The sequence below is a fragment of the Primulina eburnea genome, chromosome 3, assembly GCF_022965805.1.
Source record: "Primulina eburnea isolate SZY01 chromosome 3, ASM2296580v1, whole genome shotgun sequence".
Classification (NCBI taxonomy): domain Eukaryota; kingdom Viridiplantae; phylum Streptophyta; class Magnoliopsida; order Lamiales; family Gesneriaceae; genus Primulina; species Primulina eburnea.
The window spans coordinates 10,484,612-10,508,124 of record NC_133103.1 but is presented as its reverse complement, the minus strand read 5'-3'; the positions used below and the strand labels follow the sequence as shown (position 1 = coordinate 10,508,124).

Here is a 23,513-nt window from a genome sequence, read left to right as displayed (position 1 = left end):
TGAAAAAGATCCATGATATCAAGAATGTAAAAACATTTGAATCATTTAAATTGTAAATCAAGAAAAAATTTTTGTTCATTTTTCATGTGAAATAAATTCTCGGGCGAAGCTGGTGCCACATCATGTATTGGCCCACGTGGTATCGTCCGTAGCAGATCCCAAGCTCCCTCCACCCTGACTTGGCCCCCAGGAGCCGGTCAAATCCACAAGGTTTGACCAAAAATTCAATTTCCACGGTCAGAACTCCTCTCTTACCTTCCCTAAGTATTTATACACACACATACTCGGATTCAAATTCCCCAACTCTTTCATGCTCAGAAAAAGGGAAAAAAATTCCTCACCTCTTTCTCAATCGTTGTCACTACTTTTTTCAATGGGTTCTTCAGGATCCAACACTCATACAGATTATATTCATTATTCCAGCTTTTGCGATTACTCCAATGATCAACACATGGCTCCCTGTGCTGATCTTTTTGCAAGTTATGAAGAACAAAATTCTTCCTTCAGTTGGCCTGCTGATTCTGCACAGTCCCCCAAATACAAGTCCTTTTTACCTATGTCCCCTTCTCCTTCATTTCCTACTTGTTCAAGCCCCTCTCTGTTTCTTGATTCTCCCGCTTTTTTCGATTCCTCTAACGTAAGTTTGTATGCATGGCTGGTTTTAGTTCTCATCACTTTTTTATTAAGTAATAATAATATAATGATCAGATTATGGTTTGGTGGGACTAATGAAGTTTTCTTCTGCAATGCTTTGTGTATGTAGGTTCTTCAGACTCCGGCTGCAGGGACATTACCTGGGATGTCTTCCAAGAACGAGGACAAAGGTTCAACTGATTCCTCATTCCAATCCCAAGCAAGCCTCTCGAATTCTTTATCAGCCATGTATTCATCTTCTGCAGTGGTGGACTGTACTGTGGTAAGTATAATTTGATCTTTGAATGGCTCGTTTGCATGCGGCAATGACCTATATTCTCATATTGTTCTGCATTAAAATTGAGCAGCAGCAGTTGAGAAGCCAGCATGAAGATGGGACAGTGAATGCTCTTAACAGGCAAACTGAGTTTTCAGAAGTAAAAGCAGAAACAGCTCCAATACATGGTTTTTCTCAACAAGTTCCCACAATTGAAACAAACATTTATAGCGGTTCCGCCCCATGGTCCACCCAGATGCACCACGCACAACCATCACTACATGTTAAGGAGCAGAGAATATCGGATGATGGTTACATTTGGAGGAAATATGGGCAGAAACAAGTTAAAGGAAGCGAGAATCCACGTGGTTATTACAAGTGCACCTTTCCCAACTGCCCCACGAAAAAGAAGGTCGAAAGGAATTTAGATGGATATGTCACAGAAATAATATATAAAGGAAGCCATAATCATCCACAGCCTCAATCAAATAAAAAACCCCTTTCAAATTTAACTCAGAATCCTCCTACGTACAATCATTTTGGAATTCCAAACCGATCAGACATGTTGCTCGAAAATACAGAGATGGTAGCTGTGGCAACCACAGAGAACTCATCAGCATCTTTTTTTGGAGGTGATGTTAAGATGGGCTCCTCCAAAAGTCACTTGAGAGACGATGATGAGAACGAACCAGAAGCCAAGAGATGGTGAGTGTAGATAGCTCAAATGTTTCAGAGCAAATAAATGGGATAATAACTGTATCCTACTTCTCGTCAAAAAAAAAAACTGTATCTTACTATCTTGATGTTGATTTTCAGGAAGGGGGAATATGAAAATTGTGACCTATCAGCTTCTGGAAGCAGCGCCATTCGAGAGCCTCGAATTGTCGTTCAAACCACAAGTGAAATTGACATTCTTGATGATGGTTACAAATGGAGGAAGTATGGACAGAAGGTCGTCAAAGGCAACCCAAATCCCAGGTATATACAAATATCGAAACACACACAACATAATTCTATCTAATTTTTCATGATGAGAAAACCTTAATAGAAGCTGCTATCAAATTCTTGTAGGAGCTACTACAAGTGCACCTACAATAGTTGCCCAGTCAGGAAACATATAGAACGAGCATCCCACAATTTAAGGGCAGTTATTACAACATATGAAGGCAAGCACAACCACGATGTTCCTGCAGCACGAGGCAGTGGCAATTACATCATTAATAGACCAGCACCAGTGAACAGAAACACTGGCCCCGCAGCCTCATGGTCATCTGGAATGAGCAGCCAATCCAGTGGAATGAATTTCCCGAATCAAACACCATATACCTTTCAGATGTTACAGGATGCAGATACCATTCCACAGAGTTACGTAAACTCGGTAGGGCCCTATGTTAATCAATTGCAGCGGACGGAAAATGCACTATCCAAAGCTAAGGAAGAACCAAAAGATGACTATTTTTTCGAGTCTTTCTTGAACTGACAAGTTACCAGCGAGAATATCCCTGGATCCACCAAATGCATAATCTTTTTGTATGATAGTTAGGAGTCCTTTTTGTATCTTATTGGTCGACGTACGTAGTTTAGCCTCTAAACCTTATACAAGGCCAATGTCCTAAACTTTTTAGGAAAATGGTTTCGCACAAAGACAAAAAAATCAAATGAAGTGCTTGACAAATATTTGGTTTAGGGCGTCTCTATTCCTGCCAAATTTCATATTATATTGCAATGAATTGATCCACAAACTTGACAAATACAAACAAAGGAACTTGCATAATTTATTTCACATTCACAAATGAAACAGTACAGCGTGAGAATTGTTCTTGTCAGGATCTTTGCTTCACCAAAAATAACAATGACATTTACACGTATAACGAATGCCCTATTCATTTAAAAATGAATATCATCTAAAATTAAATAAAATGACACGAGGAAGAAATGGAAGTACAGTCGCAGATCAAATGTAAGTTTGATTGGATAGCTTATATCCAGAGATGAGAGCCGACATTGCAAGTGAGAAGAACGCAAAGAATTCCATGCTTATTGCAGATGCAGATGAATCTGTGAATATGTTATCGGACCCTTCTCTCATTCTATTAGTCAATGGCACCGCGGATGAAGCAGCTGATATCAGCAAGTATGCTATAATCTGCATTGCAAAATATTTACATCTCAGGTATCTGTATTGGCAGTTTAGAACTTTACTTTGAATTGACAAGACTTTTTTGGGCTTGTCTTCTTGATTCACATCAATGATTGATCATGGTAAGTGTTTTCGGAAAACAAGGGATCTATTCGAACTGGGGATTCAATCTCGATACCAGTCAAGTCTTTGTAATTAAGTTTTCAAATTTATTCATTCTCTAAACATGCTAACCCAAATGTAACACATCAATTAAAATGGTCAAAATCACCTGATCACCAATAAAATCGAACATTGCCGAATTCCGAAGCGTAAACAATTCTCTTCCGGTGGAAAGTTCTCTGATTTGCCTGAAAGCTTGTAATCCCGTGTACAATGTCGACAGAATTGCTATTGCTAACACATACCTACAAACCAATATTTTATCAGAATTCATACAATAGATCGATATAACTACAGGCACTCAAAAGAAATAATAACATCGAAGTTGAAAATTTACCTGTATTCTTCATACTTATCAAAATCTTTCCAATCACCATGCTGATTGCTCACCATTATAACGAAAGCCAGCAACGAGAAAACAAATCCGAAAACCCGCGAAGCCAAGGACCCTCTTTTCACAAGATCTTCTCTCTTCCACCGCCGCAGGACGTTAGAAACTCCGCCTCCAGCAGCCGGCCCCGCCTGGTTCTCCAAATCTCCTACGACCGCCGCTGAGGATGGTGGCTGCGCCACCTTTTGTTGGTTGGGACCGTCCGGATTCGCCATGATTTGTTCGAATTTGTAAAAATTAAAGACAAGAGTTTGCTGTTCAAGGAAAGGAGAGGCCTATGCTGAAATGACAAGGAAAATGAGTTTGCTTATTAACAATTGTATTCTTCCACCTTGTCTCACTTTCGACAACTCAGCTTTAGTTTTTTCCTCTAACAAAATATCTTCTCTCATACAATACTAATGCTTGCTGGTATTAACTATCATTATTTAATTATTATTAATCAAATAAAAATTTATGAAGATTATTTTTAAATATATATATATATATATATATATATATTAACAAAGCAAGTCAAATTTCACGAAACAAAATTTTTAATTAGCCAAAAATATAATTCTAGTAGCGTATTTGTTATTTAAAAAATTTGCACAAAAATGTAAATCGTAGACAAATATGTATATAACGTATACCGAATATGTGTTTATATAATTTTAATAAGGCATTTAGCATTTAATTAATGGTTAAAGGCCCAATTTAATCGACATGCCTTTTCTTCCAAGTTCAAAGTACCTTTTGATCGGATTAAGGATCCGATCCAAATGGTATTTGGGTTATTATACATATATATATGGCAAAATCTAGGCTTAGATTTTTTTAGTCAAATTATAATTGTGCCGTTCAAACTCATTATTAAGATAAAAATAAAACCCCTTTATTAGATTATGTCACATCGAAAATACACTGCATAATATATTCTTTTTCCATATCAAGACATGATTGTGTGTTCAAATCTCGTTATCCCAGAGTTCAGCTGCACTTTTGTAAGGTCCATCAGTCTCGTTCACGAACAAGAAATCGCCATCCAAAGTGCGCTTCTGATCAGGGATGCTGCTAAGAATTTGGAATTCCTCGTCCGGTATCCGCCACCCGAATACATGTTCGTTCTCCTTCATCCTGTCGGTACTGCTGGATTTGGGGATGGCACTGGTCCCTCTCTGGATCGCCCATCTCACGAGAACCTGCGCGGGGCTCTTGTTTAGTTTTCCTGCCACCTTCTGCACAGCTGGATTCTCTATCAGCTCCTTTCCACCTAGTGGTGAATACGCCTGCAAAATACATCGGTCCTGTACATTTTCCTTCCTCGAGAAATTAAGGGACGTAAATGATAAATCTTACAGTAACATGGATTCCATGTTTCTTGCAAGCCTCGAGCATTTTATCATTCCTCCATCCAGGGTGCATCTCCATCTGAGATCAAAACCAGATCTGATCAATACCACTCTCTTCTTTATGCTCAATTTGAACTCGACTTAATTAACCTGGCACACAGAAGGCTTTATTTCCGCAAAACTCAATAGCTTATCCAGTTTTTTCAGGGTAAAATTGCACATCCCTATGTCTTTAACAAGATTATCCCGCACAAGTTTCTCCATTTCCCTCCACACTCCTTCCATGTCGAAATCCAGAACCTCCCCTGCTTTGGGGGGGCTGCTTGCTCCATCTTTCAGGTGAAACGGCCAATGAATCTGTTTTCCAAATTCTAACAAATGATTCATTTATATTTTATACAATAATCTCAAACGTCCTGAATTGAAAATGAATAAAATACCAGATATAGATCAAGGTAATCAAGCTGAAGTTCTTCAAGTGTCTGTTGGAGTGCAGGCCTAACTCTTTCAGGAGACATCTCCGTGCACCTACATCTCAACTTTTATTACTATTACATCTCTTCAATCTTACCTTCAATATGTTTATATATATAAAAGTAGAATAATGTACCATAATTTAGAAGTCACAAACAAATTTTTTCGTTCTAGTACCCCTGCCTGTATGGCTTCCTTGATTCCTGCTCCCACCTGCAAAAAGAGAGTTCACTTTGCTAATTACAACTTCCAAAGCTAAAAACTCGATCATTTAAACAATCCAAGCAAAAATTTCAAATGGGCACTCATGAAGTTAACAAACCTCAGTATGCACGCCATACTCCGCCGCGGTATCCACATGTCTGTAACCAGCCTGTACCCAAAACAAAAACAATATTCAACCCTTCCACTAAATTCCCACTAAGAAGAAGTAAATACAATTCAAAGTAACCATGTAATATACATAAACACAACCTCAACTATGGCAGTGTAAACAGCTTGGCGAGGGGACTGAGATTTCCAAGTGCCGATGCCCACACCCGGTATTTTGTTGCCACTCGTCAGTTTAAATGTCTCGATCTTTTGTTCATGAGGAATGAACGCCGCTTGTGCCATGATCTGTGCGAAGAAAATATGGTCGTGGTCGTCAAATTAATACACCTTTTATAAGAGACCGCACTATGAAAATTTTAAGACACGTAACGTAGTTATCTGTCCAAATCCTAACGTAGATTTCTTGACACCTTGCTCGTACATGGATTTTTTAATGATACAGTAGTTTTTATTTAATTTAAAAATATATATGCATGACAAAATAGAGTTTCATAATCTAGCTAGAAGGTGCCAACTACTTTCAATAATGGCCAGGCTTTTCTGGAAACAAATATTTTGAGGTATATACGGGGAAATAACTAAAGATTCGATCGAAATGTATATATTTTCGTTACACCATACAGTACTCCTACAAACAAAATTAATTTAAGTTTCCATCCATTTCAAATCTATAATAACAAATTAATCGGTTTGTTAAGACTTGTTAATGAATTTCCAACCCAAAATTAAATTATTTTTTTGAGTAATTGAGATAGATTTCCAGTTCATCTCAACATGGAATCATTCCAAATGTACCCTTTATATATTTCCTCAAAACCAAATGATTCAATCCAAACACAATCTTAGGATTTTTTGAATGATTTTATAATCTTGGTTAAATATATTTTTTAATTTGTATCGCTTATGATTTTATTAATTAACCTACACATTTGCAATGAACCTACTGTTGTATTTACTAATTTAGTCAATCTATTTTTTATAAAATTATTTGAATTATTTATTTTATTATATTAAAATTCTGTTATAATTAACTGCTAAGAATATAATAATTTTAGTGTAACAGTTTCTTATGTTTAATTAATTTATGGAATAAAATAATTATTGTAAATAAAATAACATAGAATATTTAATGATATTCTATAGATAATTGAGTTTAGAGTTGATAAGTTAGAGAAGAACTTTATATTTAATGTAGAAATTGTGTTTTTGTGAAGTTAAAGCTATATTAAAATAGTGCAATGAGTTAGAGTCGGAGATTACTTAAATGAACCTCTCTATTATAATAAATGTAATCACTCCGATAAAAAAGAAACCTTAAAAATAGGTTATCGTGGCCGAATATTTTCAAAAAATAAGGTGCATATAGTCGAGATTGGCAGCACAAATGTGGGAAATGGCCCATGAAAATCTGAATCCCCTTGACAAATACAGCTTTCTTTTTAAAAAAAAACAAAAAAAAAAAAACCATTACTTAACTATCAATTTAAATACAATGTTGGTTATCTTTTGTCATCATTTTTCTCTCAGTAAAATTTATCAAGACGATTTGAATAGATAAACTAGTATTAAATGAAATTTAGTTCCATTTATATATATATATATATAAATTTCTTTAGAAATTACTAACATTGTTTTTCAAAATATACACAAAATTATATTCCAAATGAAATAAATTATCCTTAAAAAAACAAAAGCGAAACTGACAATGAAAGATTATTCGAGTACCAAAAGGCTGCATTTATGGGATATGGTTATTTAATCTCAACTCATCTAATTTTTATTTAAAAAATGAAAATTTTCTTAAACTCAAAGGTCTCGCTATAATGGATTTGTATATGATTTTTAGTCTTTAATTTGAGGACAAAAACTTGTGTGAGATTGTCTCACGGGTCGTATTTGTGAGACGGATCTTTTATTTAGGTCACCCATGAAAAATATTACTTTGATTGGGTCTCATGTGAGCTCGTCTCACGGATCTTAATCTGTGAGACGGGTCAATCCTACGGATATTCACAATAAAAAGTAATACTCTTAGCATAAAAAGTAATACTTTTTCATGGATGACACAAATAAGAGATTCATCTCACAAATACGACCCGTTAGACCGTCTCACACAAGTTTTTGTCTATTACTTTTTAGAGTAGGTTTCATGTGAGACCGTCTCACGGATCTTAATCTGTGAGACGGGTCAACCCTATGGATATTCACAATAAAAAGTAATACTTTTAGCATAAAAAGTAATACTTTTTCATGGATGACCCAAATAAGATGTACGTCTCACGAATACGACCCGTGAGACCATCTCACACAAGTTTTTGCCTACTTTTTATGCTAAGAGTATTACTTTTAATTGTGAATATGTGTAAGATTGACCCCTCTCACAGATTATGATCCGTGAGATGATCTCACAGGAGACTCACTCTAATTTGAGTAAGAACAACTAATCTTTTATTCGTATAAATAAAAAGAAAAAGAGAAAAAGTATCGACACGTCTTTTCTTCACAATCACACAAAAATGTGATTTTTCGTTTAATCACAATTTTAGTTTTAGTTAAACAAATTAAATATATTATTATATCCATAATCACTCTATATCCTATTCAATTATGTTAATTTTCAAAATATAAATGATTACTTTCGAAAATAAACGAAGCCTAAAAAGTCGAAACCATGTTCCGCTTAAAAGCCCACGGTGCCACCACCTCCTTGTATTACCCAAAATACTTGATCCATTGTTCCTCAAAAAAAAAAAAAAAAAATCCTTAATCCATTGTCTTTACACATTATTTCTTAGATAATTGTACTCTTTTTATTTCCTACATTCGCAATATAACAAATTTGTGTTTCAAAGTACATTAAAAAATTATAAAACTCGTGGTAGTTAATCTTGTACGCGTATTACATCGAAACTAACATAACAACTTTCAAATTAGACTGGTCAAATAAATTGCACTAAACAAATCTGGTGTATGTTAAAACCGAGCTCATGACTATCACCCAAACGTTCCCTCTAATCAGCTTGGACACCGATTGACATTGAAAGGTGAATTCTACTGCAAGTTTAATAAAAGTTAAAATGAAGGCCATGCGTAGAAACAAAATGAGGGGCGTCAATCCCGCAATACATTCAAAACAAAATCTTTGATTAAAGATTTGAACAAAAACACAGGACCCCGCTTGTTTAATGTTTTTACTTTAAATAAATAGAATTTTGCCCCAAAACATTCCAAATCACAGCCCAACAGGGAACAGCGTCATGTACCTATCTCTTTCCACTTTTTCCCACTTTCCCGGTTCTCAAGAAAACAATGCATAGAATCAGAAAATTCAGAGCCGCAGAGATCGAAAATCAAGCAATGCTCCTCCTCTATCTATCCACTCCCCCACACCATTTTATTTTTGTCTATTCTTCTATCAATACAAATATAAAAAGGCAATGTCACCCACATATAAAAAAAAAACAGTGCTGCGACCTGTCTCACGCAACATGCTTCAAAAGTCTACTCTTTCTGACCCACTTACACCAATTTCACATGTCAAAAAGTTAAACAGGTTCCCTACTCATTCAAAATTCGTACATCACATCCCACGCTCAGTTATCACAATACCATTTAAACTAAAATATACATATCACACACAATTGGCATACATAAAACATGTTACATTTTTTTTCTCGAAAGAGTAAAAGATGTTACATTTACCATCGCCATGAGATTAGATTGTTCCAAAGCATTACAAACATTAGCGGAAATCCCAACAGAACGAGAAACGAAAAGGGATTGAAAGAAAAAAAAAAACCACTTGAAAAGCTCTTGTCTTGATTTAATCTACATGACGGGGCTGGTTTTGCGGACGACATATCGATACGCGGCGACTTTTCTCTTCCTAGAGGCGGTGTTATCGACAGATATAACCATTTTCCCGGCTTCTATGGTGGCATACGAATTGTGAATCGCCTCCTCATTGGCCACAACCCGCCGCTGCTTCTCCACCGCGATGGTATAGCTGCCTTCGGCGTTTGGTATGAATTCTGCGCTGTAATCCAGTTCCCAGCCTCCCACTACTATGTCCCAAGTTATTGTCGCACCAGCCTTGCAACAAACACAAGAACAGACTTACACAAATCAATTGATGCAAATTCCAAGAACCGAAACTATGTTGAACAATTTCAAAGTGAAATCTTTCTTCATTCAAAGGATTCCAACGCCTTTTCACTAAAAGACAAACTTTACAAAATCCAAGCAGTGTAGCCATTCATGATCGAGATTTCTTAAAGAAGACACTAATTTAATTTACTCATCGCAACGACATCTAATTAGCATATTGAGAGAAGTTTGTTTAATGCACTAGACCTCAATGCCTTCGATCTGGATATTCACTTTCTCCCCTCCTTTAACAGTGAACTCAGAAGCCGGTTTGAACGAACCACTCAGCGCATCAATAGGTCGACTCAGTCCACCGTATCGTACCGGGACATCCTCCGGTCTGATAAATCTGATCAGAAACAGCAACATCAAAGGTAAGCAAACAACAATACACAAAAATACAACAAAAAGGTGAAAATTTGGACTAAATAAAAAACTGAATTATTCCAAAACTGAACTGTTGATTTGCACCCTCGTAACTCTAAAAATGTATACTAGTAGAGAAAAATAATTTAGGCTAAAAGAATTAGTTCAAATACAGACTGTATCCATAATACGTACTTGTAAAGGGTCTCGGCAACATTTCCTTCCTTGGATATCACGAACTTACTCTTGGTTCGTTGAGTCAGAAATGGACTAAACATTGAATACAGCAGACTAAAGTACCATGGCACATTTATAAAGATCTGCGCAGCAAATCCAACAAAAACAATCAAAACCAAGATATTAGGCTCAAAACTAGAACTTGACAACACAACAAAACGAATTGGATCAGTTCAAGAAATATATGAACGTCTGGTAACTAGTAAGTTACTTTCGTGCTGCTAAAGCACAAACAATTTAACAAATATTTTACCTTCCTGGCAACCATTTCAGGGTAATTATCTTGGAACAGCGAAAGAATATGATTAGAAGCCGCTCGAAGCTCTCTCTTTGGCATATCTTTGAGATCAGTTACTTGAATAATAGAATTAATCCCACCAGGCTTGAATTGCAAAAGCTTAATCCCTCTTTCAAGAACCTGAACTCTCCACCTCAAGAATTTCTTCATCTTCTCATCGTCTCCAAAAATCCTCTCATACATTTCTTTATCCTTGAAAACCCCATAAGCATTGTAACAAATGGGATGCCCTTCTTTATCATATCCATGCATGTAAGCCACAACTCCTTCCAGCTCCTTGAATCCCAAATCCTCTTCCAAAACGACGTCGGCACCAAATTCCTTCCTCCAAGCCAAGCACTTCAGCAGCATTGTGAGAGATTCATGAACTTTGAAATCCCTCGCTCGGAGGAACTTCAGGAGGATAACATCACCACGCTCATCGCCGTTGCCTAACAGAGGGACACCCCACATGGAATGAAGCCCGTGGGAAGACATTAGCCTGTCTTTGAGCTCTTGGAGTGCCTTTTTCTCGGAGCTTTTAAGGTGGGATGTGAGGTAAGTGTCTTCTTTGAAAGAAGGTGTGCGTAGTGCAGCAGCCTCCATGAGTGAAGTGACGAAGCCTTTCTTGAAAGGCTTTGGGGAGGATCCTGGAGTTTGATTATCTTGAAGCTGCGGGGTTTGCTGGGCTGAAACTGAAACTGGAGATGTACCCTCCATTTTCTTTGAAAAACAAAATACAAGGAAAAACTTGCAGGGTGCAGTAAAGGTCAGGGAGTGGGCGTAGAAGAAAATAGAAAAAAGTAGAAATGATCCAATGTCGTATTGGAGCATATATATATATATATATGTATATATTATTATAGCGGTGGGGTTTGTGTAAATTCAATTATTTTGGTTTAGTTGTAGACATGATTATTACTAAGGTTTGGAGCCGCGGGTGAAGTTTGAAGTTTTGAATACTAAAAAGCGGCTTTAGGAAAACTGAGCTGCAGGAACAAAGCTGGCCGGCCGGGACAGAGCTTTGGAATTCTGGGTTATGCTACACAGAGTTACATATTATATATTATATTTGAAATTATAACATTATTCTAAATACAATTTTGAAATAATTTTTTCAAATAAAATGTATGGATAATAATGTAATCCTAAAACAAATATTTAACACTCATTGTACATATAATATTTTTTGCCCGAATTATTTGTTCATCGTTTTCATTTTAAAATAGGTACCAAATTATTAATTTCGGAACCATATTTAATTCCTATGACTTTTTTCCACATTATTTTCAAATGTTTCAAAATTTCGTTTCCGTTGGTCAAAATTGTTTTCGAAATAAGAAATTATCAAAAAGGTTTGCTTGCCTCAATCGGGAAAGCTTGGGAATAGCCGTGGTAGATTTGTTTCTTTTTAGAGGTATTCTCTTTTCCTTTTTGACAATAATAAAGAGTCGTATATTTAATATATCTTCAACGATATCATTATCCCTCGATCAGTTAGTTTTTTTTTAAAAAAAAATCAGTAACAAAAAAACAATATACTTGCAATTAAGAGAGGGGAGAAGCGTGACAACAATAAATTGTAATTGCAAGAATTTGATAGTGAATATTATATCGTGCGTTGCTCGTGATCGTGCTCTATTCTTTTCATTCCGTCCAACACCCCCACCGCCGCTACTCATGTGACGTTTTTACTACAATATTAGTAAGACAACAACAACATATTGAAATTGAAATTAATAGATAAATTATTCCATTAGAATTTTACTTTTTGTCAAATGAACAAAAATTCAATTTTCCGTTTCTCCACGTTAAGATTTATGCAGTTTAAGTGTGATTGACCTTGGGGACAAATCCGACCATGGTTCGAAAAGAACCAAGGACCATAAACCAGAATCGGGTTCGGTTAGATTTGATTCTAGTTTATGTTCAAGAAAAAATCCTAATTAGTTTTATACATGGACAATGGCTGACCAAAGATCTACTTGTTGATTTTTCACTTTGATGACATGCATAAACTCAAGGGATTGTCGAAATTTATTACTGTTTTTTTTCTTTTCAGCTTTGCTTTAGTTTTCAAGACTGATCCCATGGTTATCAAATTAACAAAAGGAAAATATCATGAGAATTGTATGTGGTTCAGAACAACTAAAATTGCAGATCATTCAAGCGATCGAAAATCAATGAAATTTAATAAAAAGAGGGAAAAGGAGAAACCACATCAGCAAACAACCATTTTGCATTCAGTAAAGTCGTGTTTCATATCTATCTTATTCTCTTTGAGAATTTTTGGGGATTGATTATATTGGAAAAGGAAAAGTAATTAGTGGAGCACACTTGTTCCATAGTTTTCTAATATCCTATTGTTTTTGCTTTGTGGAAAAGGTAATTATTGAAGGTAGTGATCACGTAAATTTCGAGCCCACAAGCATGGAAACCCGTGAAAATATCAGGCAATGCTTCTCTTTCCTTCACCTTTTGACTTATAGTATTCTTTTTTACTAACACTCCCACATTTAAAAAGTACTAAAGATAAAATAATGATCTAACCTTAATTTTATAAATTGAATTATCAGAAACGCGTAATCTAAGCAAAATAATAATCAAACTCAACTACTCAAGCGTGTAGGCACCTGGCTTCAATGGAATATAGGATCTAAACATAATCAGGCCGCTGCTGGTGTTTCATCATCTGCAACATGAAAATTCAAATTATCAGAATGCACATTCAAAGTTTTGACAACGCCGAGTCTGAATAACCGGACACGGCATATGAATAACACTAACCTTAGCGATAACAAACCAAGGAATATTGGAAAAGCTACATCAGCAAGCCAACTTCGCATAGCTAGTATTACATACTATGCTGCATAACAAATATGCAGATAGGTCAACCAAATGATTAACAGGATACTATCAAAATTTTTAGATAGATTTACAGATGTAGACAGATCTGATTCGAGGAAAAACCTTCAACATGTTGGTGATTCTCTAAAGCCACAAGGAATTTTTTATGTACATGTTCAAACATGGATGTAGAATCACCTAGAATATCCTGGCAGTCCATTTGAAAGCTCGTTTCTGAAGTGATTACATGATTCCCGAGCCAGTAAATAAATAATTTATAGAGTGACACAACCTTTCGTCACAAAAAAATGTTCAGTCTTCAAGAGCCTGTTCACGTCAAGAAATCAGAATGCAGATTCACTCATTGCTGCTCTTGTCCACCCAAGCAACATACAACATAGTGCTTATTCATCGGGCCAAGGATAGATGGACTTCTTTTTCTTCGCAAAGCTGAAAAAGCTCATGTTTTGGTCCATTCTTATGCCTCAATCGCTGAACCTTAGACAGGCACTCTATAGCAACAGAAATCTTTATCGAGAAGTATTTCACCTTGGGAGTCCTATAAAATGGTGCCACAAATGGAAATTTCCTCACTTCATTACAACCTTCAAATTCATGAAAATTGAGGAAAATAAACTGAGTTGATTTCTCTGTTAGAGCAATCGTAAGCCACAATCTAGCTTCACTGGAAATGTTGTACAGAGTGATTTCTAGTGATACACCAACAGGTAGTCCAGTAACAAAGAGTATAGGATTTTCAAAACTATTGTCAAATATATTCACATCAGCTGACATGTATTTGATCTCTCCAGATAACACAATATGCTTCGGAGAAAAAAGGTAAAGAGACCTCTGAAACAGATATAATCTGTCAGTAGCATCATCTTCGGAGTTGTCAATTTCACACAACGCATTCTGAAGCTCAATGATAAAATCAGACAGCTCAATTGATCTTTCTCTATGAAGTCGCTCTACACGAGAAATTACAGATTTTAGCTCATTCATACAAGCATTGAAACAGCAGGTAGCTCCTGAAGACAATCTCAATGTATAAGTCACAAGTGTTAGCTCCAGGATATGAAACTCTTCCTCTCTGCTCAGTCCTAAGAATCTGCATAGGATTTCTTCAAGTCTCCTTTCAGTTTTCTGCAATAGAGCCTCCAAAATACCCATTCCATTAAACTGTAGATTTCCCAGAGACAAGTAATGTGCCCACGTCTTGCCATATAATTTTATAACACGTAGATAATTCATGGAAAAAACCAAGATGGCAGCGGATTGATGGAAGTCATTGTTCAACCTTTTTAACTCGTGCTTCCAATTCCTGGAACAAACCATTGATGCGTCTACGATTACTCATGTAGAAAGGAAAGCACAATGGAGCTATTGTCACTAAAATACAAATAAAACCACAAAAAACAACAAAATAGCATAAAAATTTAGGTTCAATGATTTTCCCCTATAACAGATTGGTGAAATAAGCTTTTGGATTTCTGAGTTAACGCCAACTTGAACAAAAAGTGAGAACATACGCAAACATTCATATCAAAATTGTCGGAAATGGCTAGCCAAGGAATGCAGAATCCAAGTCAAAATCTTACTTGATTTAAATTGTTTACTTCTCTTGTTTAGGTTGTGTTTAGTTTCCTATTTTTTCTTCAGGCTAAATAGTGCATCAGTTTCCTAGAGTAGCTCCAAGATTGGATCTTATAAGCTGTATATATGTCCTCACAAATTTTCTCAATAAAAAACAGAAAAGAAATTTTCCAAACTTTTATTTTCTGTTTTCAAAACCATAACAATAATCATGGTTCAATACCTTTAATTATGAAACTGAGACAGGGAATTGTAAATGATAATAGAGTAAAGGTTTACTACTAGAAAACTCAAAGATATTTCAGAAAGAATGTACAGAACCTCAATGTTCGAATTACTTCATTCATGTATCCTAGCTGTATCATTGGCCACAAATCTCTCACTTGTTGAAATATAACTTGGCTGTAGCTTGTTGCTTCATCAACTGAATTCGAATGGTGTTGGAACAGAGTCGTGAATTTCTTCAATCCAACCAAGTTATCAGAACATCCATTAAAGATCCAATCACTCATTTTCCCCAGGTGAATGTTACTATTCTTTGTTTGAGAGTCCAGTAATTCTCCCTTGAAAAACTCAGAAGCAGACACAGCAGTGAATTTGCTGCAATGAGACAAATAGTTCAAAAGGGTATTCTGGTCGAACAGATCAACAAGACCACTGGATATTCTGCCTAACATAGTGACAGCATAAGAAAAAACTTGTGGGGGAATGCTGCAGATCTCTCGGTCAAATGATACTGGAGCTGAAATGGCCAATACAAACAACACAGCAGTCCTTGTGTTGTGAAACCCCAAATTTCCGTCAAAAGAAGGCTCCAACTGAGGCATTTGTCAACACATCATGCAAAAAATATAGTAACTGATTTGACAGACAGTAGCTAGAATAAAGATATATGACCATAATTCCACTAAACCTTACCTCTTGAAAAACCTCCTGGAAGATGCTAGCAACATATTTTCCATGAATTCGACCAATTTTATATAGGACAGAGAATACATCAGCCTCATCCTGTCATTCATATCAGAATTTCATCGAATTATCACGCTTGTTCCATCAAGATTCCAGCATATATCCACTATTTTTGAAAACATACTGTAGCAGAAGGTTCTCCTAATGGTGGATTGAATGAGTGTATAGTTACTATCAAGCGAAGAACGAAGTTAAAAAGAACAAACCAGTGGATAAAGCTCTAAGTTCTTCACAAGGGCATCAATGCACAACCTAAACATCTTCAACTTTGGTAACTTAATTGATTGGATGGCCTTCCGGGAAGCAGACCTAATCATAGGGCTGCCATCCATTAAACTGCCAAAGAACTACAATAAAATAATAAATCAAATCTAAAACTGAAATAGGAAAATTAATCATGGAAATTAGAACACAATATGAAAGCCCGGAACACTTTGTATCTGCAAATCAGGACAAAAATGCATGTCCGAGAAGAAAAAGATAAATTCTTTCCAAACTTGAAATTATGTCTTTGAAGATTAACCAAGCCTTTACCATGTGCAAGTGAGATTCCTCCACCTTTAGTTGGCCACATAAAGAAATATGATGCAGTGTCTCTAAAGCTTGTAGTCGTACAACCAATGAATCATCATTCAGTATATCCATCAACACATGAACAGCTTCACCAGTAAATTCAGATGAAAAGGCCATCAGCATTTGCAATGCACAACAGGCTGATCGTCTGACCTTAATAAAGGTAAAGCAGTTAATAATTATGATACTAAGGAATGTATTCTTAATGAATCCAGTACGACAAGGAATGGGTAATGAACGAAGAGAGACATGATCTTATATCAGAAGAGTGGATACTCCAAAATGTAAAGGCAAAAAATAGCAGCATTTAAATGAAACTGTAAAGCATGTGAGATGTTACTTCATGAAATTCATCCTGCAATCCATGAACAAAAGTAAATGCAGCTGCAGATGCTGGTATTCTAAGCAGTTTAACAGTATAGTGGCCAGGATAATTCTTTTCTTTAGTAGATTCCAAAGCCTTTCTGGATAAGCTCTGCATCAAAAGATCCTCAGAAACCATTTGTATCTTCCCAAGAGCATCAAAAGCAGAAACCCGTATATTCATGTCCATGTCTCTTGCCATTAAACAAATCTGCCACGGTACGTGTGTACCAATTAATAATATTTGAAATCGGAACGAGAGTGGTGGATATTGACAAAATGAAGGAATATGCATACATGTGCGCATGTGTATTAGAGATTATGAGTGAATAGTTTAATACAGTAAGGATAAAGTATCAAATAAAAAATTCCAACGAAAACACTTAGCGAATCTAAAGACTTTAATCTGAATTCAATAACCTTAATTCAGCTATAACATGAAAAATCTTGTATAGACAATTTTAATCTGATCGATCTAGTCCATAACCATCCCCATCGTTAAATTTGATGTTTAGATTGTTCAGCAGCTATCTGAATCTCTTCCAAATATAGTAAAACTCTGAGCTCCCTACTTGACATTCCCACTCTTTCCCAACAATAATTGTGATTGTGCGTATGAAATGTGTATTGTGATTATATTTATGCATTCTGATAACTTAGCAGACTCCATTTTTAATTTACAGCAGGATGAAGAAACAAAGCACCTGTAAAAATACTGCATCAGACCAGTCCCTTTTACATTTTTCTTCGTTCAATGCCACGAGCAACTGCCCCCATTCACAGACCTGAACCAAATATATAAAACTACATCAGCCATCAATAAGACCTCAAACAACTTTCACAAAAATGGATACCTCACTAGCGAGTTACCTATTTGTACAAATAAATAAAGCACCAAGAGCTACGAATAAAACAAAATGATTTAACAGATAAAATGAAAAGTTATCTGTTGCTATTCATGGACCATCACAGCCAAATTAACATGGAACAATATAGAAAATTGAAACATGGATCTTTGATGCCCCCATTTTTTACAATGCAATAAGGGGACCCTTTTACCCCTCTGACAATGCTCCGTCATGACCTTCAACCCATAATTCATCAGGTCTTTGATGATAACTTTCAGCAAGGAACAAAAATTTTGCTGTTAAGTTCATCAAATAACAAAAGATGAGCTAATAGATTAAGTCAAAGTCAATTCGCATATGTAATGCTAACATGTCAATACTATCGTCAATTGAGAGAAATAAAAAATATATATTATAGCGAGTACTAGGTTAGCCAAGCAACTTCAGTGATTGCAGTAAAATAAAGATACTTTCATTTCTGCTAACAACAAAAGCATCCAGGAAAAAAGAAAAACATTTGTCCTCTTTATAGGAGATTCATACCCACATGGTAGATATGAAAGGGCAGATGATGAGAATAAGATACAGTGGAGACCGGCTATGAACTTAGACAGAATGGTACAAAGTGTAAATCATCACTAGGAGCTCAAGTGCAGGTGCTCAACTACGTTGAAACAAAATACATTGTTAACTGATGTTATATGTTCTACCAATTCCCAAAGTAACCCAGAAGTGAAATATAGTACAACTGAATGGAGTGGGTTCGTGAGTTTTTCAGAGATATGCCAATAAAATTCAAGCTGAGGTTCAGCTTTGGCTAGGTTTGAATATATTTCGAGCCAGATTCAACCTAGCGTATTTTGTTTAAGATATCACTGGCCATAAGATATATGAAAAGAACAAATACTTTTAATAAAATATAAATACAATGTGATAATTTTATTGCTCAAAACACCTTAACAACTTTTAATATATTATTACAAGGAAAATTTTGAGAACTAGCCTCATCTTAAAAATGATTTGATACACAACATGCGCATAACTAAATCCTAAAACATGTAATAATTTTTTTCCCACGCTTAACATGCATAGTAGACATCTTTGTCCTTACACACTTTATTAGAGCCCAGATGCATGTTCTCTAGTATTTTCTTCTCTTATTCATTGTTTCAGGTAAGATTCAGTTTTTTCCCGATGGTTTTAAGGTTGAATTAGAGAAAAGAAAGAGGACCGGGCGAAGGAGGTTGGCAGTAGCAGCAAGGGTACCATTGTCATACAGTTTTGACCCGAGGTAAATTTAAATTTTAAAAAAACAAAAAGAAGAGAAAATCATATAAGGTCCACATAAAAAACAACTAACCATAAATTCCAATTCACTCCGTAATTCTTTCCCGTTTCTCACATCAATCACCCTCCCCCACCTCAGCACTGCAACAAATAAAATCTTTCCATTTTCCCACTATTTCTCATTCCTGCCCAATAACTCCCTCTCATTCTCTAACTGGTGATGATTTGCAATTTACATGGTTTATGAAAAATGTGATCTGTCGAGGGACAACTTATGCAATCGCAAGATACCAAAACATCACATTCAAATGGCCACAATTCTCATGAAATACTTTCTTAAATGTTTTTCTCAGTTTTTGTAATGTGGGACTTACAAATATAGCCAAAGTTTTGATTTATAATTTTAGTGGTAATTACTGGAAGTTGATCCGGTTTTTTTTTAAAAAAGAAACTAAAATCTAAATCTAAATAGAAATAAAACGGCAGTTGTTTAAACTGCATACAATAATTTGAGATATGATTTTGAAGCATTAAAAAGTACACTTTGAATGCTTAATTTGAGGTTTGATAATATCGGACTGACTACTGAACTCAAGTTCAAACACTAGTTTCATCAGAACACCAATCCAAAATTTTTGGATTCCGAGCTGTTGAACTACTACCGAGATCAAACCTCTCAATAGGAACTTTTTGCATATATAAGGCCTGATTCCATTCGTTTGCTCCATGAAGCAAGCCCATAGTCACAACAAGTAGATGAATAATTTTATGAGAATCTAACAAAGATAACTCAAAAGCCGAACATCCAACCCAAAAAGAAAAATTCGACCTTGAAATGGTAATAGAACACTATGTATCATAAAACCAACCATAACTCATAAGAAGAAAACATACCGCACTAACAGCCGAACATCTAACTGATTTCTGGGCATCAAACAGAAGCTCAGTGGCCCGAAAATAGCAGCATTCAGTTAGACTTTTATCATCAACAGCAACACGATTACTCAATGATACCAGACCATCCAATGCAGCCTCCCTAATACAAGGATACGGATCCTTAGTAATCCCAAGGAGCACAGTTAGCAACACCGACGGTCTCACACCAAGGAATGCACCCACATTTTTAGCGACCCACCTCCTAGTTTTCACACACGGCCAAAAACAGAGAGACAGAAACAGAGACTCATCATAAAAGGGGCCCGACCCGATTGTGTTAGAATGGTCAGTGTTGAGGAGAAGGGAGAGCGCGCATGGGAAAGAGGGAATGGGCACAGATGGTACAAAGAAGAATTTCTGGACGGCAGAGATTACGCGGGAGCTCAACTGAGGGCGTTGATGGGAAATGGCGGCCAGGAGGGAGAGTATTTTGTTGGGGTGGTCAAACTTTTGGTCTTGAAGGTTAAGAATTAGGATATCGAGAAGGGATGACAGTGTCTGGTGGGAGGTGAACGGATTAGTTATGAGAGAGAGGGCAACAACTGCAGATTTAGGGCTTCCGGATAGGAGGCGTTGCTCCATCGCCAATTAAAACAATTCAGCACTCGAGGTGCGTAGTAGCTAAATCATCACTCGGTTAATATTGACTATGTCTTATGTTCCATGTTTTTGGATACTTAGCTTTTCCCATTCATCACCTGCACTGCATCAGAGATTGAATCAAGATTAATTTCTCACCCATTACATCATTTCTACTTCATTTCATTCACATTAGAAATCAGATCGACTCTTGTAGTCCTTAGAAATGAAAAGATCCAAGAGGGCATCAAACATTCACTACTTCGCTCCAACTTCACAAATGTTTCGACACAAAAAAGTAAATAAATTAAATCAAACAGAGAAAATCCCAGAAGTAAAACATAAAACACATCACCAGAGACCATTCCAGAAGCGACTCAATCAAAGCGAATGAGTCGTAGTAGGAAAACTTTTCTATTTGTAAATTGAACTGGAAGTAGCTCACCTTGCTGAGTTCTCTTTCCCCCATTAGAGCTTAACCAAACTGTAAAAACAAACACATACAATTCACACGCTGTAAGTTTTCCTATGGATTTCCTTCCTCATACCTTGACATTAACTGGAAAGTCTCCACTGAGCAACAGACATCAAAAGGTGTAATGAGCAATGGACACAAGTAAGATTACCCAATTTCACACACATCGTCTATTGATGGGAAAAAAAGAAAAAAGTATTTCGACAATGCTGCAATGAAGATTATGGATGTACCTTGTTGGATTACGGCGATGTCATCGCATCACACTATTCCTCTTCCCCGTCAAGGCCAGGGTCCCTCCTAACCTAAAATCAGTCTCGGTGGTTCTGCGATGCTCTCGAAAATTTTGTTTACGTGTTGATAAGCTAGGGCTTCGAGTAAATATACTGGAGGCTTCGTACTTACAGGTCATTGGAGTCCAAAGCCCGATCCAACCATGTATAAATATGGCCCTATTATGAAATTTAAATTTTATTTAAAAATAATTCCATTAATTATGTTTAACTCGATTTTTAAAAAATTAACCTATTTTTTCAAAAAAATAAAACTAATTTTCCAAATTATAGAACCGATTTTCTGAATTAATTCCTACTGTGCTAGAGACGATATATTTTTATTGCATAAATTTCAATTTTTAATAATTAATTAAAAATGTTTTCAGGATAGCATACGAATTTATATTTAATATTTAGAGTGAGTCTCATGTGAGAGTGAGACCGTCTCACGGGTTATAATCCGTGAGACGGGTCAACCCTACCCATATTCACAATAAAAAGTAATACTCTTAGCATAAAAAGTAATACTTTTTCATGGATGATCCAAATAAGTGATCCGTCTCACAAATACGACCCGTGAGACCGTCTCACACAAGTTTTTGCCTAATATTTATTACTGAAGCGGAAAATTGGACACTTCAGAATTTTCTTTTTGTTTAAGTTGTGGTAGAAGAGATAAAAGGAGTTCAAATAATTAATTTATTTTTGTAGGCTCTTTCCATATTAAATATATTGATCAATCCCAATAGTCTCTGTCCTTGCAGTTGTACCAATTTGCAGCTCATAGCAGTCCAAGAGGTGATCTTGACTCTAATTACAATAATAGAACTAAATGTTTGCCATTTTGACATAAAATTCACAGTCCATGCCTCCACGGTAACCACGAATCCCAAATATTTTGAATCATATACCATGCTAGAAGTATCTTTTGAAGGATATATGATTAGTGGCCATCCAAACGCTAAGTTCTTTCAAGAAGCCTTTTGTACCATCCATTCCCTCATAAGTGTCGAAGTTCCAAACAGCATATTGGAGAAACTCAGGGTCAACTATTCAAAATTTCGAACTTTCGTAATACAGAACAGTAAGCGACGAAAGTAATTCTTATAACCGCATGTCTCGTTCGTTGCATCATAAAAAAACATAGGCGGCTCTCACAGGAAGATTTTACCGCCATTAGAAGTTTAAGGTCGGTATGGTCTCATTAATTTTGTCACGAATAACAAATTCCAGGTTTTATGGAGACATGATGTTTTGGGAAACCAAGTAATCAATATATAAATTTAAAGTAAACCAAAATGAAACGCAGTAGCTCTCATCAACACTATAATTACGACATATACATGTACAACACTAAATAACCCGCATGATCTGTGATCAAGACTCAAAATTAAAAACTTCAACAACATAAAAGCAAAAGAAAAATCAAAATCCAAGTGACCTAAAATTCAGATCAAATCCCAACAGAAAAAATCCACTTCAGCACACTCAAAACCCAAATACTCAAAAATTCATCTGGAAAAAATGAATGCAGAATTGTAAAATGCAAATGAAATTTAGAGTCTGAGCTAAATTCCTTGTTGGCCTTCTGACCCAACCAATACGAACTAACCTTGTGATACCCTTGTCTCACATCTTAAAAATGAGTTTATAATGACTTACAATGGACTTCTATAGCAACTTGGGTTAATTATTTTCGTAAAACGATGACGAATACGAAGTAGTTGCTATAAAGGCTCATTGTTCAGTCACGCATGCGCGGGTCTGGGCTCGGGACGTGACAGAATGGTATCAGAGCCAGTCACTGGAACGGAACACCGGGAAATAAATGCTATGCGGGGCAAAGTGCTACGTGCATGAGAGCCACCTCTTGAACCTGCGGGACAAAATGCTACATAACGGGAGCCACCTCTTGAACCTATTGGAGCCACCTCTAGATTCTCGGAGTTGGTGGATCGAGGGGTGAGGCCGCGACGAGGACGTCGCGTTCTGAAGGAG

At 36.2% G+C, this 23,513-nt stretch overlaps 5 protein-coding genes across 12 annotated transcripts; 1 reads left to right on the top strand and 4 right to left on the bottom strand.

Annotated features, from left to right (window-relative positions):
* Nucleotides 1-296: 296 nt before the first annotated feature.
* On the top strand, nucleotides 297-2,596 carry LOC140826251 (probable WRKY transcription factor 26). Its single transcript, XM_073188454.1, has 5 exons — nucleotides 297-637; nucleotides 764-916; nucleotides 1,002-1,615; nucleotides 1,727-1,888; nucleotides 1,982-2,596. The coding sequence occupies exons 1-5, from the start codon at nucleotides 311-313 to the stop codon at nucleotides 2,388-2,390; spliced, it is 1,665 nt and encodes a 554-aa protein (XP_073044555.1). The 5' UTR covers nucleotides 297-310; the 3' UTR covers nucleotides 2,391-2,596.
* Nucleotides 2,597-2,661: 65 nt separating this feature from the next.
* On the bottom strand, nucleotides 2,662-3,947 carry LOC140826253 (CASP-like protein 4B1). Its single transcript, XM_073188456.1, has 3 exons — nucleotides 3,550-3,947; nucleotides 3,322-3,457; nucleotides 2,662-3,056 (listed from the first exon to the last, which is right to left on the bottom strand). Exons 1-3 carry the CDS (start codon nucleotides 3,816-3,818, stop codon nucleotides 2,865-2,867), a joined length of 597 nt encoding a protein of 198 aa, XP_073044557.1. The 5' UTR covers nucleotides 3,819-3,947; the 3' UTR covers nucleotides 2,662-2,864.
* A 505-nt stretch (nucleotides 3,948-4,452) lies between these two features.
* Nucleotides 4,453-6,041, bottom strand: LOC140826252 (aldose reductase). Its single transcript, XM_073188455.1, has 7 exons — nucleotides 5,883-6,041; nucleotides 5,731-5,781; nucleotides 5,545-5,621; nucleotides 5,375-5,462; nucleotides 5,085-5,291; nucleotides 4,942-5,013; nucleotides 4,453-4,871 (listed from the first exon to the last, which is right to left on the bottom strand). Exons 1-7 carry the CDS (start codon nucleotides 6,021-6,023, stop codon nucleotides 4,551-4,553), a joined length of 957 nt encoding a protein of 318 aa, XP_073044556.1. The 5' UTR covers nucleotides 6,024-6,041; the 3' UTR covers nucleotides 4,453-4,550.
* A 3,297-nt stretch (nucleotides 6,042-9,338) lies between these two features.
* Nucleotides 9,339-11,595, bottom strand: LOC140826249 (patellin-6-like). The gene is made up of 4 exons (XM_073188451.1): nucleotides 10,744-11,595; nucleotides 10,449-10,573; nucleotides 10,095-10,236; nucleotides 9,339-9,833 (listed from the first exon to the last, which is right to left on the bottom strand). The coding sequence occupies exons 1-4, from the start codon at nucleotides 11,485-11,487 to the stop codon at nucleotides 9,570-9,572; spliced, it is 1,275 nt and encodes a 424-aa protein (XP_073044552.1). The 5' UTR covers nucleotides 11,488-11,595; the 3' UTR covers nucleotides 9,339-9,569.
* Nucleotides 11,596-12,329: 734 nt separating this feature from the next.
* LOC140826247 (protein SIEL) lies at nucleotides 12,330-21,650 on the bottom strand. Of its 8 annotated transcripts, none has more exons than XM_073188450.1 (12): nucleotides 21,474-21,650; nucleotides 20,145-20,889; nucleotides 17,820-17,900; nucleotides 17,093-17,326; nucleotides 16,714-16,905; nucleotides 16,386-16,526; nucleotides 16,129-16,218; nucleotides 15,532-16,028; nucleotides 13,738-14,938; nucleotides 13,555-13,633; nucleotides 13,401-13,459; nucleotides 12,330-12,461 (listed from the first exon to the last, which is right to left on the bottom strand). In XM_073188450.1, exons 2-9 carry the CDS (start codon nucleotides 20,766-20,768, stop codon nucleotides 14,023-14,025), a joined length of 2,775 nt encoding a protein of 924 aa, XP_073044551.1. In that variant the 5' UTR covers nucleotides 20,769-20,889; nucleotides 21,474-21,650; the 3' UTR covers nucleotides 12,330-12,461; nucleotides 13,401-13,459; nucleotides 13,555-13,633; nucleotides 13,738-14,022. The 8 variants fall into 8 exon arrangements, with proteins under 8 accessions (XP_073044551.1, XP_073044548.1, XP_073044546.1 ...); XM_073188447.1 differs by lacking the exon at nucleotides 12,330-12,461 and adding an exon at nucleotides 21,211-21,338 and having other exon boundaries at nucleotides 13,273-13,459; XM_073188445.1 differs by lacking the exon at nucleotides 12,330-12,461 and adding an exon at nucleotides 21,211-21,249 and having other exon boundaries at nucleotides 13,273-13,459.
* Between the last annotated feature and the right edge of the window lie 1,863 nt (nucleotides 21,651-23,513).

Excerpts from the sequence above, each read along its gene's own strand:
- LOC140826251 (XM_073188454.1), top strand. The coding sequence starts at position 311 with ATGCTCAGAAAAAGGGAAAAAAATTCCTCACCTCTTTCTCAATCGTTG. Across the intron at positions 1,616-1,726 it reads GAACCAGAAGCCAAGAGATG|GAAGGGGGAATATGAAAATT; the intron begins GTGAGTGTAGAT and ends GTTGATTTTCAG. Across the intron at positions 1,889-1,981 it reads AAAGGCAACCCAAATCCCAG|GAGCTACTACAAGTGCACCT; the intron begins GTATATACAAAT and ends AAATTCTTGTAG.
- LOC140826253 (XM_073188456.1), bottom strand. The coding sequence starts at position 3,818 with ATGGCGAATCCGGACGGTCCCAACCAACAAAAGGTGGCGCAGCCACCA. Across the intron at positions 3,458-3,549 it reads GATAAGTATGAAGAATACAG|GTATGTGTTAGCAATAGCAA; the intron begins GTAAATTTTCAA and ends ATTGGTTTGTAG. Across the intron at positions 3,057-3,321 it reads TCGATTTTATTGGTGATCAG|ATTATAGCATACTTGCTGAT; the intron begins GTGATTTTGACC and ends TTTGCAATGCAG.
- LOC140826252 (XM_073188455.1), bottom strand. The coding sequence starts at position 6,023 with ATGGCACAAGCGGCGTTCATTCCTCATGAACAAAAGATCGAGACATTT. Across the intron at positions 5,782-5,882 it reads TTTACACTGCCATAGTTGAG|GCTGGTTACAGACATGTGGA; the intron begins GTTGTGTTTATG and ends TTTTGGGTACAG. Across the intron at positions 5,622-5,730 it reads AGTATGGCGTGCATACTGAG|GTGGGAGCAGGAATCAAGGA; the intron begins GTTTGTTAACTT and ends CTCTTTTTGCAG.
- LOC140826249 (XM_073188451.1), bottom strand. The coding sequence starts at position 11,487 with ATGGAGGGTACATCTCCAGTTTCAGTTTCAGCCCAGCAAACCCCGCAG. Across the intron at positions 10,574-10,743 it reads CTGAAATGGTTGCCAGGAAG|ATCTTTATAAATGTGCCATG; the intron begins GTAAAATATTTG and ends TTTGCTGCGCAG. Across the intron at positions 10,237-10,448 it reads GTTGCCGAGACCCTTTACAA|ATTTATCAGACCGGAGGATG; the intron begins GTACGTATTATG and ends GTTTCTGATCAG.
- LOC140826247 (XM_073188450.1), bottom strand. The coding sequence starts at position 20,768 with ATGGAGCAACGCCTCCTATCCGGAAGCCCTAAATCTGCAGTTGTTGCC. Across the intron at positions 16,527-16,713 it reads AGGAATCTCACTTGCACATG|TTCTTTGGCAGTTTAATGGA; the intron begins GTAAAGGCTTGG and ends ATTTTATTGTAG. Across the intron at positions 16,219-16,385 it reads ACTTAGAGCTTTATCCACTG|GATGAGGCTGATGTATTCTC; the intron begins GTTTGTTCTTTT and ends TATGAATGACAG.